Consider the following 16706-nt stretch of genomic DNA (forward strand, 5'->3'; position numbering starts at 1 on the left):
AAACATTGGAAAGACTGTCAAACTGACCAAGTTTAGACCTCTCTGCGTTCTCTTCGCAATAGTGTACGACACAAGGATCAATATCTATACAGTACATGCTGCAGAATCGTTGCTGTTCAATCTCTTTTCCTCCTAAAACTGTATTCAGGAATCAGAATAGAAGCAGTTATTTCAGTATTAGGTGAGTAAGTTTGCCACACTCTGATTGCAGGTCTGTGTATGTGCTAATTCTGACACGCTACTGACTATTAGAAAGAAATCTCTCCCACTCTGCCACACTGATGATCTGTTGGCTTTGATGGAGGGTAAATCCAGCTTTAGATGATCATCTATGGTTTTCCACATCACAGCATTAAGCATACATCAAGAAATGAGATTTAAAAAAGTTGTTTTTTTATTTTAAAAAAATGAAAAAAACAAGCTTACCGTCCTTATAAAGTCAATCGAAAATCCTTGCGTGAAATTGGTACGCATTTAGCTTACGTGAGTGCAGGGTGGGTAATTAGCTATTATTTGCACTTCTCTTTCATTTTATCCTTTTTTATTTTTTTCATCTTTGTGTTGAATTTTGTTTATGTTTTCCTCCAGAAGCTTTATTTTAAACCTCAGGATCCCTGTCTATCTACTGACAATGCGCCCCAGAGCACTGCATTAGAGACAGAATCAAAGTCACAAAGCTGTCAGTGACGAGATAAACAAACTCCATGAAGAGAGCGTTTAGTCAGGCAGCACCGCACCAAAGAAAGTTACATGCTAATAGAGATTAAAACCCAACATGGAGGCTTACAGCACTGTTTGGATTCTGTCTCTGCAGTTTGAATCAAGTTGAGTCTTTAAAGGCAACAAAATTAAAGAGAAAAGTAAACATCATCGTCTCCTCGTCTTGTGGAAATACGATGTGAGATTATTGGTTGCAAATAACATTTAAGTGACACATTTTTAATAAACAAAGGGTATGCAGGAGTCAGCTTCTTTCCGGCGGTGTGTGCATGTGTTAGCAGAGGTGAGGAAAGGAAATGAAGTTGACACTGCTGGCAGACTGTCATAAACAGGAGAGAGTGGCAGGTTTACAGTATGAGGAAAAAACAACCCTGACGGCAAATGTGTGCAGCATAACAGAACCCTGAAAAATGAAATTCCACTTTAAATTTGTTAAAACGGTTGCTGTGGGTTTTGGGAGCCCTTTAAAGTTGTGCCAGCAGACTATGAGCTGGACTGATTTAGCCCTCACGTTCCAAACACGAAGTGCCTACTGATCCTAAGAAGCCAAAATCCCATAGACTTCTATAGGAGAAAACAGATACAGAGTTCCCCCACTTTTTCGCGGTTTCACGAATTTGCAGATTTTTTTTCAATCATGTGACTCCTCCGGTTTGTCACAAATACTCATACAACTCAAGATACTTTCATAACACTTTTGCTTCCGAAAGTGCTGCAGGATTTTCCAGGAGGGGAGTGCAGTTGAAGAGCACTACCACGCATACACACAGGGCAAGCCTGCATTGAGAAACGGCATCAGCTGACTCAGACGCGGCTCTAAAATATCCTGGTAATCGCAGAGGACGATTATCATCCAGAGCAGGTGTTTAGATTATGGATTAAACTGGCAAACTCTGGATTTATTTGATGAAGGAGGAAATATGCACTTTTTTGAGGCACAGATGGACAGAGGGACAGTCCTCATTTAAAGTACGTACTTTACATGAGGACTGTCCCTCTGTCCATCTGTAGTCCTTTGTTCTGGATTTAAAAAAAAACTCTTTATTTTGAGCAATACTCCAATGTTCTTTAATAAATGTTCACAAATTATGATCAGAAGTGTTTCTTATGAGTATGGATCGATAACGGACAGTTTTTGGTCGCGGGGTGAGGGGTGAGACGGAGACTGGGGGTTCTCTGTATTCGCAGATTCAGCTGATTCGTTCCTTCGGTCCCTAATAAGGGGAGAACACGAGAATTAAAAGGAAAGTAAAGCATTACTAAGGATTATCAATATAAGTTATTCCAGTTTGGCAGACCAGATTAAATTGCTGCTTTTACAAATCCAAATTTTCTACCTCATATTTTTTCTTTATAAGTTATTCAAGGTAACTAACCAATCAGAAGTGTTAATATGTGGTCTTACATTGAACGTTCAAAGCGTTTAAATTCTCCTGAGCCCAATTTCAGTTGGAATTGTTGTGGACTTCCAAAAAGCTGACTCCTGATTGACAAGAGTGGGTACCACAGAAATGTTTCTGACCAATCACTGCTTCCTGAGAATTTCTGGTTCAAATATGGCAACAACTGTATTCGAGAAAACTATGGCGACTGAATTGACTCTTAATTTGGAAGGAGCTGGAAGTAATGCTTGTTCTGACATACACTCAGTGTTGTGCACAGAAATCTCACCATCTCTCCTCTGAAATCTTTTTTTTCAGCCTCTGCTTGGCTTGTTTGACAGAAATGTTGGATGCAAAATGTCAAAATCTGACATCAATTAACACATCCTTTTTTTAACCACACCTCCACCTGTGAATGTTGGAGGGAAATGTGTTGATGCAGCTTTAAATAAAGCACCGACCACAGACTCTAAGATCCACATGTGAGGGTTTTTTTAAACGACAAAAACTTAACAGACTAATGTGTATTTTTAGACAAATGTCCTCTGATATGAAATAATGAAATCCTGTTAGTGAGAAGCGTTTCTTGTACTATTGATAAATCAATAGTTTTTCTATTTATCCATCACCTCCAAACCAATGAATAGATTTAATGTAAACTTTGAATTTAAATGAGCTCACAAAAATCAGTTACCGAGCAGTCAAGAAATACAATAATCTGGAAATCCTGGTCTTTGTTTTATTGTGCAAGTCTGTTTTTTTAATTTGTCTAGTCAAAAACATGAAGCTTTTTCAAAAACATAAATTTACTTTTGTGACCCAGTCGAGAAATCTGAATAAAAACATCAGATATCAAGGTCTGGCCAGAATGAATTGAATACATTTCATTAAGTAAAATATAAGTAAGGTCAAACCTCCAAATTAAACATTGAAAATGTTCAAAACAGCTAACTCCCAACCACAACTTTGACAAGTTTAAAGTCCACTTACTTAAATTATTTTAGTGTTGAATTCACATTAGAAGTCCCATGCAAAGCAATCAAAAATCAAAAAGCTTTTGGTTTCTGTTTAAAGACATATTTTCTACCCAGTGGTTCATTAAAAATACAATTCGGGTTTGTGGGCGGGACTGTTGGGTCAGAGCAACCCCGCCCCCTTTGGACTTTGGTTAAAAACTTCATAATCATAATTAAAACACTACTGTGAAAGTTTTTGTTTTAATAAAAAAAATGGTCATGGGGGACTTTAAGGATTGTGCACCTTAGTTTCCTTCTTCTGGGATATTTTTTGGTGTTAGTGATGTCATGTCAGTCACACGATGTTTAAGCTAACTATCCACAGCTGTTTTCATTTCTGTTAATCGTCCTCCGCTTTTATCAGTGTCTGGTTTTCAGATGATCTGTCTTGTCACCCTTTATTTCTCCTTTAATTATACTTTTTTTATTTTTTTATTTATTTTTTTTGTTGATCAATTTAAAAAGTTTTTTTTAGTTCCCTGTACCATCCCTTTCTAGTAATAACAGAAAAACCAAAACATTCTGAACCACTGAGTTAATTTGTGTTGAAAAGATTCAGGGTTGTGAGGCATTTAACACAGTAAAATCAGTGACATCTGGTTGCCAGACTTCAACACTGCACTATAGCGTGGAACAAAAAGAACAATAAATCATGAAATAATATGTATGTTCAAAGTCAGTGTAGCAGTAAAACTTTTATGTGAATCCCAAAATCCGTTTCTTTCATAAATTATCATAATGTAATTGTGTTATAGAGTGGCTGTTCATGTATAAAACAGTCCACAGAGCCGGCTCATTCGTAACTGACACATCACCATTAGTTATGCCTCTTTATCTGACACATTAGCTGTGTTTCTATTACATTTATCGAAATTCTAGAAATGTCGAATAAACAGTTTCTCATTTACACTGTTTCCATTAAATCATAATTATGTGAATAAACAAAACCAACTTATTTTCAATTGAATTTAATTTATTTGGCCCAATATCACATAAGAATATCCTCAATAGACTTCACGCCGGTAATTTTACAGAAGCTGGTCAGTCTAAAACTAAACCGACTAAATAAAACTGGTTACCCCTGCCCTTACGCCCTCCTTTTTTAGGAGGAAAAACTCCTAAAAAAATCTGATTCAGAAAAAAAAGAAACCTTCGGGGTGTCCATGTGAAGGAGAGACCCTCACCCAGGATGGATGGGCGATTTACCAGGACTATGTGATAAGTCACTCAAAAACATGGCGATGGATGTGAACAATAGATTACAGCAAGTATATTCAGATTTCTGCAATGGCAGACTTCCAGCGGTGTGATGAGCTGTGTGATGGTATGGGACCTCTTGTGGCGCCCACTGTTAAGTGTGATATCCAGTTGTTGGTCACATGACTCCTTTAACTTAAAAAAATCATGTTTCCATCGCAGTTTGGCAAAACGTATCAATTTCAATATGCCTGAAAAGCCACTCAAAAAGTTTTTCACGTAAATGTGAGTTTTTTTCAAAATTGTCGTGCCTACATTTGGCAAATTTATTATCATAAATCCAATTTGCACAATTTCATAGTCAATGGAAACACAGCTATTGATAACCTTGCTATGAAATAAAAATTTTCATGAAGTGTCAGCAATACGCCAGTGATGTAATGAAGCTCCATTTGACACGTCAACCGTGACACTTCCGTCTACAGATCGACACAAAGTCGAGCCGCTCACTCATCTCTACTTCCTAGTGGTTGAGAAACCAAAGCCTTTGAAACAACTGAACCACCATGAATCAGTCGTGCTGAAATGGTTCGGGGTTGTGAAGCATTTGACACAATAAAAGCTGTGACTTCTGTTGGTCCATAATTTCGGTGGTGTGTGTGTAAAGTCGTGTGTAGCAGAAATAATCATAAAATGTATTAAAGAAAAACTGTCCATGCATACACAATGTTTAAAACAAAAACTGTTTACTTTATTGATATAAAATAAAAAAGAAATTATATCTTTAAAATACCACATTTAGTTTATGTTGTTCCAAACAACCAAACCTGTGACTTCATCAAGTCTTTTATTTTTTATTTTTTTTTAAGTTGGTTTCAACATCCTTTTCTATGACGGAGTATTAGGACCACTTAATAAAGAAAACGTTATTTTTAAAATTACGACTTTAAATCCCTTAAATTTACAAGAAAAAAGTCGTAACTGCTAAATTACGACAATAAAGTCGTATATTTATGACTTTAAAAGTCATAGGCTGCATTTATGACTTTTAATCTTGTAAATCTATGAGATTTAAAGTCATAAATTTACAAGAAAAATCTCATAAATCGACAAGATTTAGTCGTAAATTTAAGAGATTAAAAGTTCTAAATTAATGAGAAACGAACCAACGTTGTCTGTTTATCAGAGCCGTGCTCGAAGATGAAAGACGTAGAGTATCTTGTGAAGATTTATTTCCAGATCGGTGTTAAAAACAAAGAAATTCTGAACCTTTTGGTGACTCAAAATCAAATTATTTCCGGGTTCGTGTCGGTAGTGCAGAGTTTTATATGTAAAATAAATGTAATGTAAAATAAAATACTAAAATACTGTTATGGAAGTCTGTTATGGTTCGGGCTTTTCTCTTTATCTCTTTATCTGCCACCTCCTTGAGATCCAGCAAACTTCCAAATTCATCATCACTTTTGACGTTTGAGGCCCTCCAAAGGTGCCTAGAACTTGGGCTAGAGTTCAGTCCCTTGGGTCTGTCTCCTGAACTTTTTTTGCACCTGCTTTTTCATCACCTGTGAATCTGACATGATAAATGGTGTTTTCTCAAAGTCTAGAAGGTGTCTCTGCAACCTCCTTATACCATATTTTTTTTTTCTTAGGCAGAAACCGTCTATTTCTGGCTTCTGTTTTTCTTTTTTTTTTTTCCCAGAAGTTTCTGTACTTTTATTGTTGTTGCTAAACCTGCAATTCTGGCTGACACTCCTGTAGTCGAGTCCTCCTTCTACCAGTCCTTGTCAAATGCAGAAAAAGTGCCCTTATTACCGCTCAATAAAGTATCCATTTCACTGAAATAGCCTGTAAACTGTATTTCTCACCTTCTGCTCCCAACATTGCATTAGAAATGTTTCATTTATGAGTGAGCCCAAACTTCATTGAGCAAACAGCTGCTTGTCCAATATTCATCCAACTCTGTGACTTTCTAGTCGTTTGCAATTTATTTGAGCTACCTCAAGGACTTGGCGAAGGTTATAACTTTATTAGAAAAAACTTAACATATGGTATTTATTGTGTTTTAATAGCTGCTTTAGCCCTTGAGATTACTTGTAAAGTGGGGGTAGAAATCCCAAACTGCGAACACTGAACCAGAAAAGATTGGTGGATCTCTTGGACAAAATATGGAGTCTGTAAAAATAACAGATCCAGCTCATATGTTGATTGATTATTGTAGTGTTTGAAAAGTGCTAAAGTCTAATACAGAAAACTAACCGCAGCCGATGATCTGGTGTTCATCTTAATTTTCTATGCCGAGAAGGGAGAAGGAGAGGTTTCATTTAGCCTCCACCTCTACAAGGTTAAATTACGTCTGGATCCCGTCAGAGTGCACCGGTGGTCTGGCCAGACGGATGCGGCAACACATGGAGGAGATATTCGAGACGTGTGGTGAAAGCTGACGATCTGAACTCCGCCCGGGATTATTTCAGAAATGATCTCCCCGCAAAATGCCTCACTTGCAGCTATATGTGAAGATTACATCATGTGGAGGGAGAAATGAGATATGATTTACAAAAATTGCAGGATTACTCGCCGGCTGTTGGGAAGGTTATGTGGTGCACGGACTGTTTGGCTGCCTCAACTCAGTCACACGCCCTTCAGACATGACCCAGATTTGGGTTTTCTTTGCACTTCGGAGCCACTCAGCTCAAAGCCCACTTGTTCTCCAACGGTTTGTTTAAACTTTCCTAATGTGGTTTCCATCCAAAACACAGAGCAGAAACACCTTTTCTCCTACGCTGATCCTCCTAGAAATCCTAAAATTATCTTCCTTTAAGTTTCTGATTCCCTATGCTGCTTGTCTGTCTCAATAAGTTCCTCAAGGTTTGATGCTTGGCCCTCTCCTTTTTACCCTTTACGCCCCTCCTATCTTAAATATCATTGTTCTTATCAAGGTTCCCAATGTTCTACATCAGCACTGGCATTGGCAATGCTGTGGGTTGTTCTACTCCCAGAATAAATGGACCAAAAAACTTTGAGGCAGATAAGTTACCTGTGATAATGTCTCATGCCACACTCACACCGGCCTCGACAACAGGCATTCAAGTGACAAAAGTCTAAATATATGCACTTTACAGGCTTCCGTGTTTAAAACTTTCACGTTAATGCGTCACCGCGCACATTTTTAAGTCACACGCACGGTCTTTAGGGCACTGCTTGTTTTGGTCCTCTCATATCTCTGTTCACTTCTTCACAGAACCCCTTCTCACTATTCCTTGTGCTCTACCAATGATTTCCACATCCATGTTCCCCGTGTTCCGACTGAATTGGAGAATCAGCCTGGAACTCTCACCAAGCCCAACTAAGCCCAACTAAAACAGTCCAAGTTTGCTTCATTGAGAACATTTCATTCTGGCCCTCTGGGTAATTATATTCGGCCCTCCAAATCATTTTGTTTTATCGTTATTTATGGCCCGATGTTATTTTGCGCTTATTTCTAACTTGTATAATTTTGACAAAATATATTTTTATGGAGAGTAAAATATTGTGTATATTGTGTAATAGTGTGCTGCTGATCTCTTAGCCAGATCACCCATAAAAAGATCTTAATCTCAATTGGCTTCACCTGGTTAAATAAAGATTTTATAAGAAGTCTCTTTTTGTGGCTCCATGTACAACAGCAGCAATTGAACACATATTGACAGTTAAACCACATTGATAAGGGAGTCGGACTTGGTAGTGACTTTTAGGTAGCATCTCTTCAATTCATGGCAATGCCAACCGTTGTAATTGATCATGGAGGACAAATAAATAATTGCAGTTCAAGAGCAGCCAGAATTATATGACATTCAAGACTTTCATATATCAGAATAAAGCTGTGAAAGAAAAAGCCTGGGGCAAGAGTCTTACAACTGTAAGTGGTGGGCATCTGCTAGCAAACAATAGAAAATAAAAAGAAGCCCCTTCTTTGCTCAACCAAATGCTGAAAGTACATTCAAGAATGAGCATTTAAAGTGTCCGGTGTGAACATACAGTAGCTTGTGTGTGTGTGTGCTGTTTTGTGACCCTGAAACAGACATGACCTGTCCAGAGTGTACCCACCTTCACCTAACAGTAGCTAGGATAGGCTCCAGCAACCCTGTGACTCCAAAAGTGTTTCAGAAAATTAAAGGATGCAGGGTGTTCTTTTATTATTTCTTGCTCGATTATGAATCTTGTTGTTTCTCATCGTTCCATCAACACCTGGACATGTGTTTAAAGTTGACTAAGGTCTGTATTTTGTTGGTTGACACGCAAGTGACTTCTTTAAGATCGTACGTGAGCAGAGGAAGGGAGGGGGCGGGGTGTTGAATTAAAACCGCAAAAGGTACCAAACTAGCTTTAAAAATAGGCCCACACATACACAAGCATGCTGATGTAAACAGAGCAGATTTCAAAAGATTAAAAAAAAGGGTAAGCAGATGTTCCATGAGATTGGAAACACATTAAAGATGTCTCTTAGGCCTTGGGGATACATAGAATGTATTTTGGTCTTCACAGCAGAATGTAAACAAAGCCCTGTTTGTTTAGAAATCTCCACAGGACACCTTTAATCAAAGCACGTCTGTGCATTATTAAACTCCCCCCCTCAAAAAAAAAAAAAATCTCCCAAATACTATTGACTGGCTTTGATACAGGCGAATTCGCGCATCTCCACTTGCATCATCTGGCATGCTTATGCTGCAGGGACCACTGGTGTCGTGGCTTACATAAACCCCAGCTCCTGTGCTGCAGGAACCCACTCATATCAGTGGGTGACATCCCTGCAGGGAAAGTCATGCGTCCCCAGGGAGGCGAGAGCGCGTCATCGCTGCAAACCTTTGGCTGCGGCTCAGAGGGAGCGGGTTAATTGTAGCTCATGTCATGCTGCAATAATCAGGGAGGCTGGGGTGTCAGGGAAGGTTGCCTGCAATAAATGCTGTTGTGTTGCATGAGCCATGTGTTATTTTACAGGTCTGCTTGCAGGCATATTGGCTTTTTTGTTGTTGTTGTGTAAAGGCATGAAAAGGCTGTTTCATCCTTAGTATCTTTCCAAGCACAGTTCAGCTAAGCTGTTAGGGGCTTTTAATGGGGCAGCTTTCATTGTCCTGGTGTTTGAGCAAGAGGCAGAAATGGATTTATTGACTGAAGTTAGTCTGACTTCATAGTGATATGTTTGAATGCGTCCATTCTGAGATAAACATTGGTTGTCCCTGAGACACTGCACATGAAAAACATGTTGACACATAGCTTGATGTTTTGTAGGAGCTTTGTGCTTTAACTTTTCAAACACAAGGCATTGTTTTTTGTTCTTGTGGTCATAACTGCCATCGCGGGTGGAGGTGGGCTGTCTGCGGGTGCAAAAGAGGCAAATCTGTATGGATCGGGTAGCCTGCAGGAAATTAAATCATAAACAACTCTGTGAACCTGCAGAGCAAAAATGTTCATGTAGATTTTTTCCACAGGCATGCTTTGGGTGACAGGTCCAAGTAAACACTTATACAGCATACAAAAGTAAGAGTTAAGTGAGATGCAGGAGTGTTTTGCACCCTGACTATTGGAAATTAGGACATGGCATATACTTGTATAGCGCTTTTCTACCTTCCTTGAAGGCCCAAAGTCACAGTTAAAGTTACAGACTCATTCACCCATTCACACATTCACATTCACGCACTGGTGGAGGCTCCGCTGCCGAACACTTCCACCCTTCCACCAAAGGCAATTTGGGGTTCGGTGTCTTGCCAAAGGACACTTCAACATTTGGGCGTGCAAGGCGGGAATCCAATCTGGAATCTTCCGATCAGGAATCGACCACCCTACCTCTGCACCACGGCCGCCCTTATTGTGTTGTGTGGGTCTCCTATGGGTCTCCTACATGTACTTGCGTGCCATGAACTAAGGAGCCAAAACTCTTATCCTACAGGTCCAGTCCCACATGATTTGATGGCCATGTAACGGGTAAAAAATTTGGAAAATCTGCCATACGCGCTTAGACACGCTAACTTTATGCATGTTTGTGGAATAGCAGTGATACAGACACCAGAGTACATTCCACTGCCACTCCTCTGCCAGAGAACTGTGTAATCACGTGTAACCACGTCCTCCTACAGGTAACACCAACAGGGGGTTCACACATGTGCGCTCAGCCGCTAAACAGACGCTGCAACCAGTGGTACAAACGCAGACTGGCAGTGGAACAGACGTGCTACAGCTGTCCACAAACGTGGAATTTTGGTATCCAAGCAAGTGTGCCGACGTTCGCTCCACGTTCTGATCTCGCACTGAAACTGCTGTTGCACTGCTGTTCCACAGCCATTGCACGGCGGTACCGCTGGTACCACACGCAGTCACCCGCGGTCTAAATCTTTGTGCAGTTCAAAAATTCTTTCCGCATGTAACGGGGGGAAAAATTTGTACCGCGTGTATGCACGTCGATTCCGTGGCCGTATCTTGACCATTGCACTACCAGTCCACTGCTAACAGCGTCTGTACCACGGGGATGACATGTTTTTCTGTGCTCCAGCAGTGATATGGCAGTGAAAGCCAGTGGGACCGACCCTTACTAATGACTAGAGTGTGACAAAAGGGTACCAAATGAAAGTTTCATCTGTACATCATAAGTGAGTGCAACTGCATTAGTTTTGCTAATACTTCACCAAACACTTAACACACACACGACAATGGTACATTCCATTTTCTGGACATCCCTTAAGATGGCCGTATGTGCCTTAAAGAATCTGTAAGGCAGACCTGTGTGCCATTTAATATTCTGCCGCTCTTCTCTATGACCTTCCATGGATCCAGATAACCCAAAAACCTGCAGCCCCTGTACAGGTCAACCCTGCAGTCGAGTGCATGCGATTAAGGGTTTATTCACACATTTGCTTCACTTAAAGTGAACAACAGTTTGTTTTGCCTGATAATTGGGAATAAATTTGGTCCAGGTCCAGGGACCACTCTCTGAACAATTTTTCGAGGTGGTCTTGGTTAGTTTCCAACTGGATTGAGCTTTTGTTTGCTCCGAGATTCCTCAGTCTGAATACAATTGGCTCTCAAAGCAGAATAACTCTTCCAAAATGGCCACCATACCCTGTGGTCACATGATGTAAACAGGTTAGCAATGAAGCAGCCGGTGAGCCGTAGACAAATATAAAGGATTGATTGTCGTGTTAGCAAGGAGAAAAGAATTCGTCCAAATGTTTACTTGTTAGAACATTTATTTTAAGACAGCTGAAAACATTTATTACATGCTTTTCTGTGTCTCATTACACAGCACAGGCCTGGTGCTGCTTTGACGTCATCGTAAAAGCTAGCTTGTAGCTTAAACTAACTTGTAGTTCAGTGATGAAACACAACTCACGGAAATTTGGTGATACACATTCCTTCTCACTGTTTTCCCAACAATCTGTATGTCCTAAACACTTATCGCCATACCTTCCTCAGTACTGCAGCTGCTAACATCCTCTGAGTTAAAGCACACGCAGCACGTCTTCTTGCCAGTGACCGCCTTGCATCATGCCTCCGCCGTACCTTATTAACAAGTAAAAAAATGTTTCTGATGTTCAAAACTGGATGAATATATTCAGGTTATAACTGAAATAATTGTTTAGTTTCCACTCAAATGTCCAGTTTTAGACAGACCACTGCTTATTTTGTTTTGTCTGGACCCGCATGATCTCCTACCCAGTGTCTATATTAGTTTTTACCAAGTCAAAAGCTGAAACACACTTCTTTAAATAACTGTAGGTTTCTCAGAAAAGCAATTTTATTTCCAGGAAGATTTTAATACTTGTGATGACTCATTTCCTTTAAAAGAATGTTGATGGATTTTATTATTTCATTTTATTTCAACCTTAATATTGCACACACACAGACATGTGGTTTCTTCTTTTTACTTAATTTCAGAAAGATAATTGTCATTAGTTTCTGCTTAGAAAACATATTGTGACAAATATATTTGTGACCTTACATTTTTTTAACTTCTCTTTAGGTCTAAGTTTAATTTTAAATTGCGTTTGCAAATATACAGTAGATGGTCTTATTTGTTATTCTGTAATTACCTTCTTTTTTGGTTTTTACTGTGGCTGATGTAGCATGTTCATGGAATAGTTGTAGCATCATCAAGTACTTATCTCAATCCTGCTTTCTCGTCTTTTCTACACACTAAATACAATAGTATAAATAATTAATTATAGTGGAATTACATTTTACCAATGACATAAATATAATAAGGAAGTTAGGCGGTGACTAATCTGGACAGTGGAACAACTTGCAAAGGGAACAAAGTTTCTAAAAAGACAGCAAAACCAGGATTTGACCATGTTTATTATTTACTCACCACATAAACCTTTGCTCTGGTTGTGGGTTAAAGCATAAACAACCATAATTTGGACTCGATCTAGTCAATGTGGTCACTCTGGAGATTCTCTTCTCTTTTTTGAGGAAGCAGCACTGCTTCACTAATAATAGATATGTTTGTATTTCTGCTGAAACTGAGCCACAGTTTATAAAAATAAGCAAAGGAAGTTGAAAGTCTTTCACACAGAGACATCAACTTTACCTTTTTGGTAAATGACATATATCTACAAAGTGCTTTTCTGCCTTTCTTGAAGAGTCAAAAGCGCTTTACAGTCACTGTTCCATTCACCCGCACACACAGATTCACCGTGATGGAGGCTCTGCTGCCTGAAGCCTGATTCACACCGGTCCATCTACGGTGTGTCTCTCTTACTTTGCATGGGGAGTCCATCCCAGGACCATCAGTTAGTTTACATTGTCTCCATTGTATTTCTGGTTTGTCCCCCCTCCCCTCTGGCTTCTGGTTTGTCCTGCCACTCCCATGTTGAGCAGGTTGTTCCGATCTCTTTGCTCATGGCCTTCTTCGCTTAATTCTTGTATAATATGTCATAAATGTTATTTTTTTGTACTTCAAAAATTAAACTTGCGTCGTCTTTGGAAAAAATAAACACTGCTGTTTTCCGCTGTGTTTTCCACAATGTTTTCTGCTGTGTTATCCACGGTGGTACACACTGTGTTTTCCGCAGAGTTATCCGCAGTGTTTTCTGGAGTGGTTTCTGCACAGTGTTATCCGCACAGAGTTATTTGCGGTGTTATCCACAGTGTTTTTTTCCGCAGAGTTATTCGCTGTGTTTTCCGCAGTACGTTCCTCAGTGTAATTTGTAGTGTCAATATATATTGTCATGAGGGCATGTCACATTAAATATAAAATCAAATTTGATAAAGTTTTATTTTGAAAGTACAATGGAAGTTATTTTTAAACCCAGACCAGTTTTCTGTATCTCCTGCTTTTTGCCATGAAATCGACGCGTCAACGAACTGGAAAGAGAACTCCTGCGTAAAGCATGCGTTACATTACAGAGGGATGAACGTCAGACATGATGAGGAATATGTACAGATTACGATTGATTAAGAAACTTTCTATTTTTGTGTGTGTGTGTCAACGCAATGGAGACGCACTGCAGACAGAACAGTGTAAATCAGTCAAAACACTGAGGACAACCTGTCACGAGCAGGAGCAACATGGACACTTGGAAACATTAGCAAGACAGGAAGCAAACTTGAAATCTTCCAATCAGAGGTCCAACGCTTGACCTCTGAACCACAGCCACTCCTTTTGGGCTCATGAATGCTGTCCAATATAAAACAAACTAGAGCTCTAAAGGTTCTTCTCCATGATCAAATCTCACAGTGTTCCCTCACTATAGCCACTAGCCATAGCTTTACATGGGTGTGCTTGGTAGCACCGAAGTTTACATTTAAATGTTAGTTATGACTTTTTGTTTTAGCATGACCTTTTAAAGTTATAAAACCAATGTTGTTGTGTGTTTTCCGAGTGCTTGCAGCTATTTGCTAACGTAGATGACCGGCGAATAATAGTGAGGTGATCAAGGGATTGTATCGTCCGAATTGAAGTCCCTATTTTTCCATAACTGTCTGCTTGAAGGGCTAAATTTAGGGGTAGGGAGAAGCTGTAGTGGTAGGGGAAGAATTCAGATTTAATTTCACTTTTCTACAAAGATTTGAACAGTTAGAGAGAAAATTCATGTCTGAATAAACATACAAAGCATGAATATAACATCCTTAAAACATCTAGAATCCTACTTTGCTTTGTTTTTAGAGTGTTACTGTCATGATAAATGAGGGAACATTGAACTTACCTTTTTAGTTCATCAGTGCTTCAAGATGTTATAGGTGAAGTGCATGCTGGGATACAGGTGTGCTGCTTAGTTTTTGGCTCTGGTGGATTGTGAGATTCCACACATGACGATTAACTGACATGCAGATATCTCTTCCGTTTGGTGGTAATTCAGGAAACATTTTCACCTGCGTGTGATAAATGAGTGAAATTAATCATAGGGAGAGCATGAAGAAGTGCTAATTTTCTCTCTCCAACAAAACTCCCCAAAATCCACTGACAGTTCAAACCCACTATTTCAAACTCATTCATCATTTTGACTTGTTTTCTTTATCCCATTTATTTTGCTGATCATCTCTGAAGAGTTGTTTGTACACTTGAAAGAGAGTCTAATTGAACGTCATGGGCTCCAGTCAACAATGAATCAGAAAGTATTATGGAAATTCTAATTGTATTCCTACTTCAGCTGTCAGGACGAATCGTGAATAATTTGCCAGCTGGCTGGCTGGCTGCGAGAGCACTGAAAATTGAACGTTCCAGCTCCGAGAGTGAATTTGAGCTTTAATATTATTATCAAATTAGAAAATTCTCAGGTGGAGTGCCATGAGGAAAAAAAAAATGAAAGGGAAAGCCGAGCGCTGGGAACTATCAGCATCAGCGGGCACCACAATTAAAGTCTTTATCTGCTAGCCCTGGGTCAGTAAAGCAGTCAGACTCTTCCATCTGAACGCTGTCCGTCACTGAAGAAGTGAGACTGACGACACCAGCGGCATCTTTGAGGCGTAATTAGCAGATTTGTGGAAGAGAAAACACGAGGAGCAAGGCATTGATTGAAAGAGAATTAGGCAACCTGATGTGGTTTTAATTAAAAGTAAAAAGGTTTATCCTTGCAGACGGCAGCTGCTGATCTGTGGGGCTGCTTTAATGACAGACTGAGAGAAAGCAGCAAACCCACATGTGAGTTCCTGCGAGAAGAGAGGCCGTGTTGGTGCGTGGCTGCAGGAGCCGGCGCAAACTCAAAAATGAGAACGCGAGCTGCTTCTGAAAGTGGTCGCAACTTTTTTAAGTGCTGGGTCAGCAGAAAGAAAGATGAGTGTGTTCGGGAGTCCTGAGGAGGGGAAAAAAAGAGGGCGTCTCTGAAGAGGTCCCGCCCCGTCCTGCCCCTCAGAACCCCACAGCAGGTCCCAAAGCTGGAAAGTCATTCAGCCCATTCTGAATGGAAAGTGTTTAACGTGAGAGAAGGGGGACTTAACTTCCAACGAGGCAATCATGAGACTCCTCATCGGTGCCTTCCTGGCCGTGCTGCTGTCCCTCCCCGGCCCCTGTCATGGAGGTAAGTGCCACTGCAAATCACTCTGTCAGTACCCTCTCCTCCTGCTTCCCTCTGTCACAAGAGAACAGATCTCTGTCCCTGACTGAAGCTGTCCCGCTGCATTAATCACATCTTCATAGACTGGTGAGGTCATGTCTCAAAAAAGATACCACTTCTTCTTCTCGCTCCTTTCACGCTAAAAAGAACTGGCTTCATTCATTGTGATGGATCCTTCCCTCTCTGGCATGAAACCCAACACCATGGACCAGAAAACATCTGCCGCTCTCTCCCCTAAAAGCTTCCTTGTAGTCTCTCAGCCTTAACTGAACGTCCGTATACATTTTTCTCTTGAGAATGTTTGCACTGGGGACGGGTCGCCCGAGAGGCAGGAGCTGAGGAGCCTCAGCAGGAGCAATGAATAGCTCTTTGACTCCTCATCTGCCCTGAGCGGAGGAATGAAAGTCAGAGTGAGTGCTGAGGAGCTCCCGCTTCACAATACAAAGACTCCACAGAGTTTGAGTGCAGTGTAACATGCACACCTTCATTGGATTTGCCTCATGGGTTTGTCTTGTTGTCTACTGAGTGGAGTGTTGCATTTTCTAAACTTAATTCATTATTTATTTATTTATTTTTTTTGCTCTCTTTTCCTCCATTTTGCCCTGAGATGTTTGAATCCATTTCTACTTGAAAACAATTACAATTGTGTTTTTGGTGTTTTTAATATGCTATTTTTCTGATGATGGATAATTTATGTTTAAAGAAAATTAAGCTTAAAATTGCATAGCTGAGCATTTCTTGATTGAAATTAATCAGAAGCATACACAAAAAAACCCTTATTTGTGAAATAGAGGCTACAGTGGGCAGGCCAGAAGCTTCTTGCTCCACCACATTTTGATGCATCCACTTGCTGATGACTAGATCCA

At 40.0% G+C, this 16706-nt stretch overlaps 1 protein-coding gene across 1 annotated transcript in view; it reads left to right on the top strand.

Moving 5' to 3' along the window:
* Positions 1 to 15660: 15660 nt before the first annotated feature.
* cspg4 (chondroitin sulfate proteoglycan 4) overlaps positions 15661 to 16706 on the top strand; it is a 91912-nt gene continuing 90866 nt past the window's right edge. The window contains exon 1 of the mRNA XM_024282372.2: positions 15661 to 15804. Coding sequence (XP_024138140.1) covers positions 15741 to 15804 — 64 coding nt within the window. The 5' untranslated portion in view covers positions 15661 to 15740. The remainder of the gene's footprint in view (positions 15805 to 16706) is intronic.

Source organism: Oryzias melastigma, linkage group LG6 (genome assembly GCF_002922805.2).
Source record: "Oryzias melastigma strain HK-1 linkage group LG6, ASM292280v2, whole genome shotgun sequence".
In the NCBI taxonomy this organism is placed as follows: domain Eukaryota; kingdom Metazoa; phylum Chordata; class Actinopteri; order Beloniformes; family Adrianichthyidae; genus Oryzias; species Oryzias melastigma.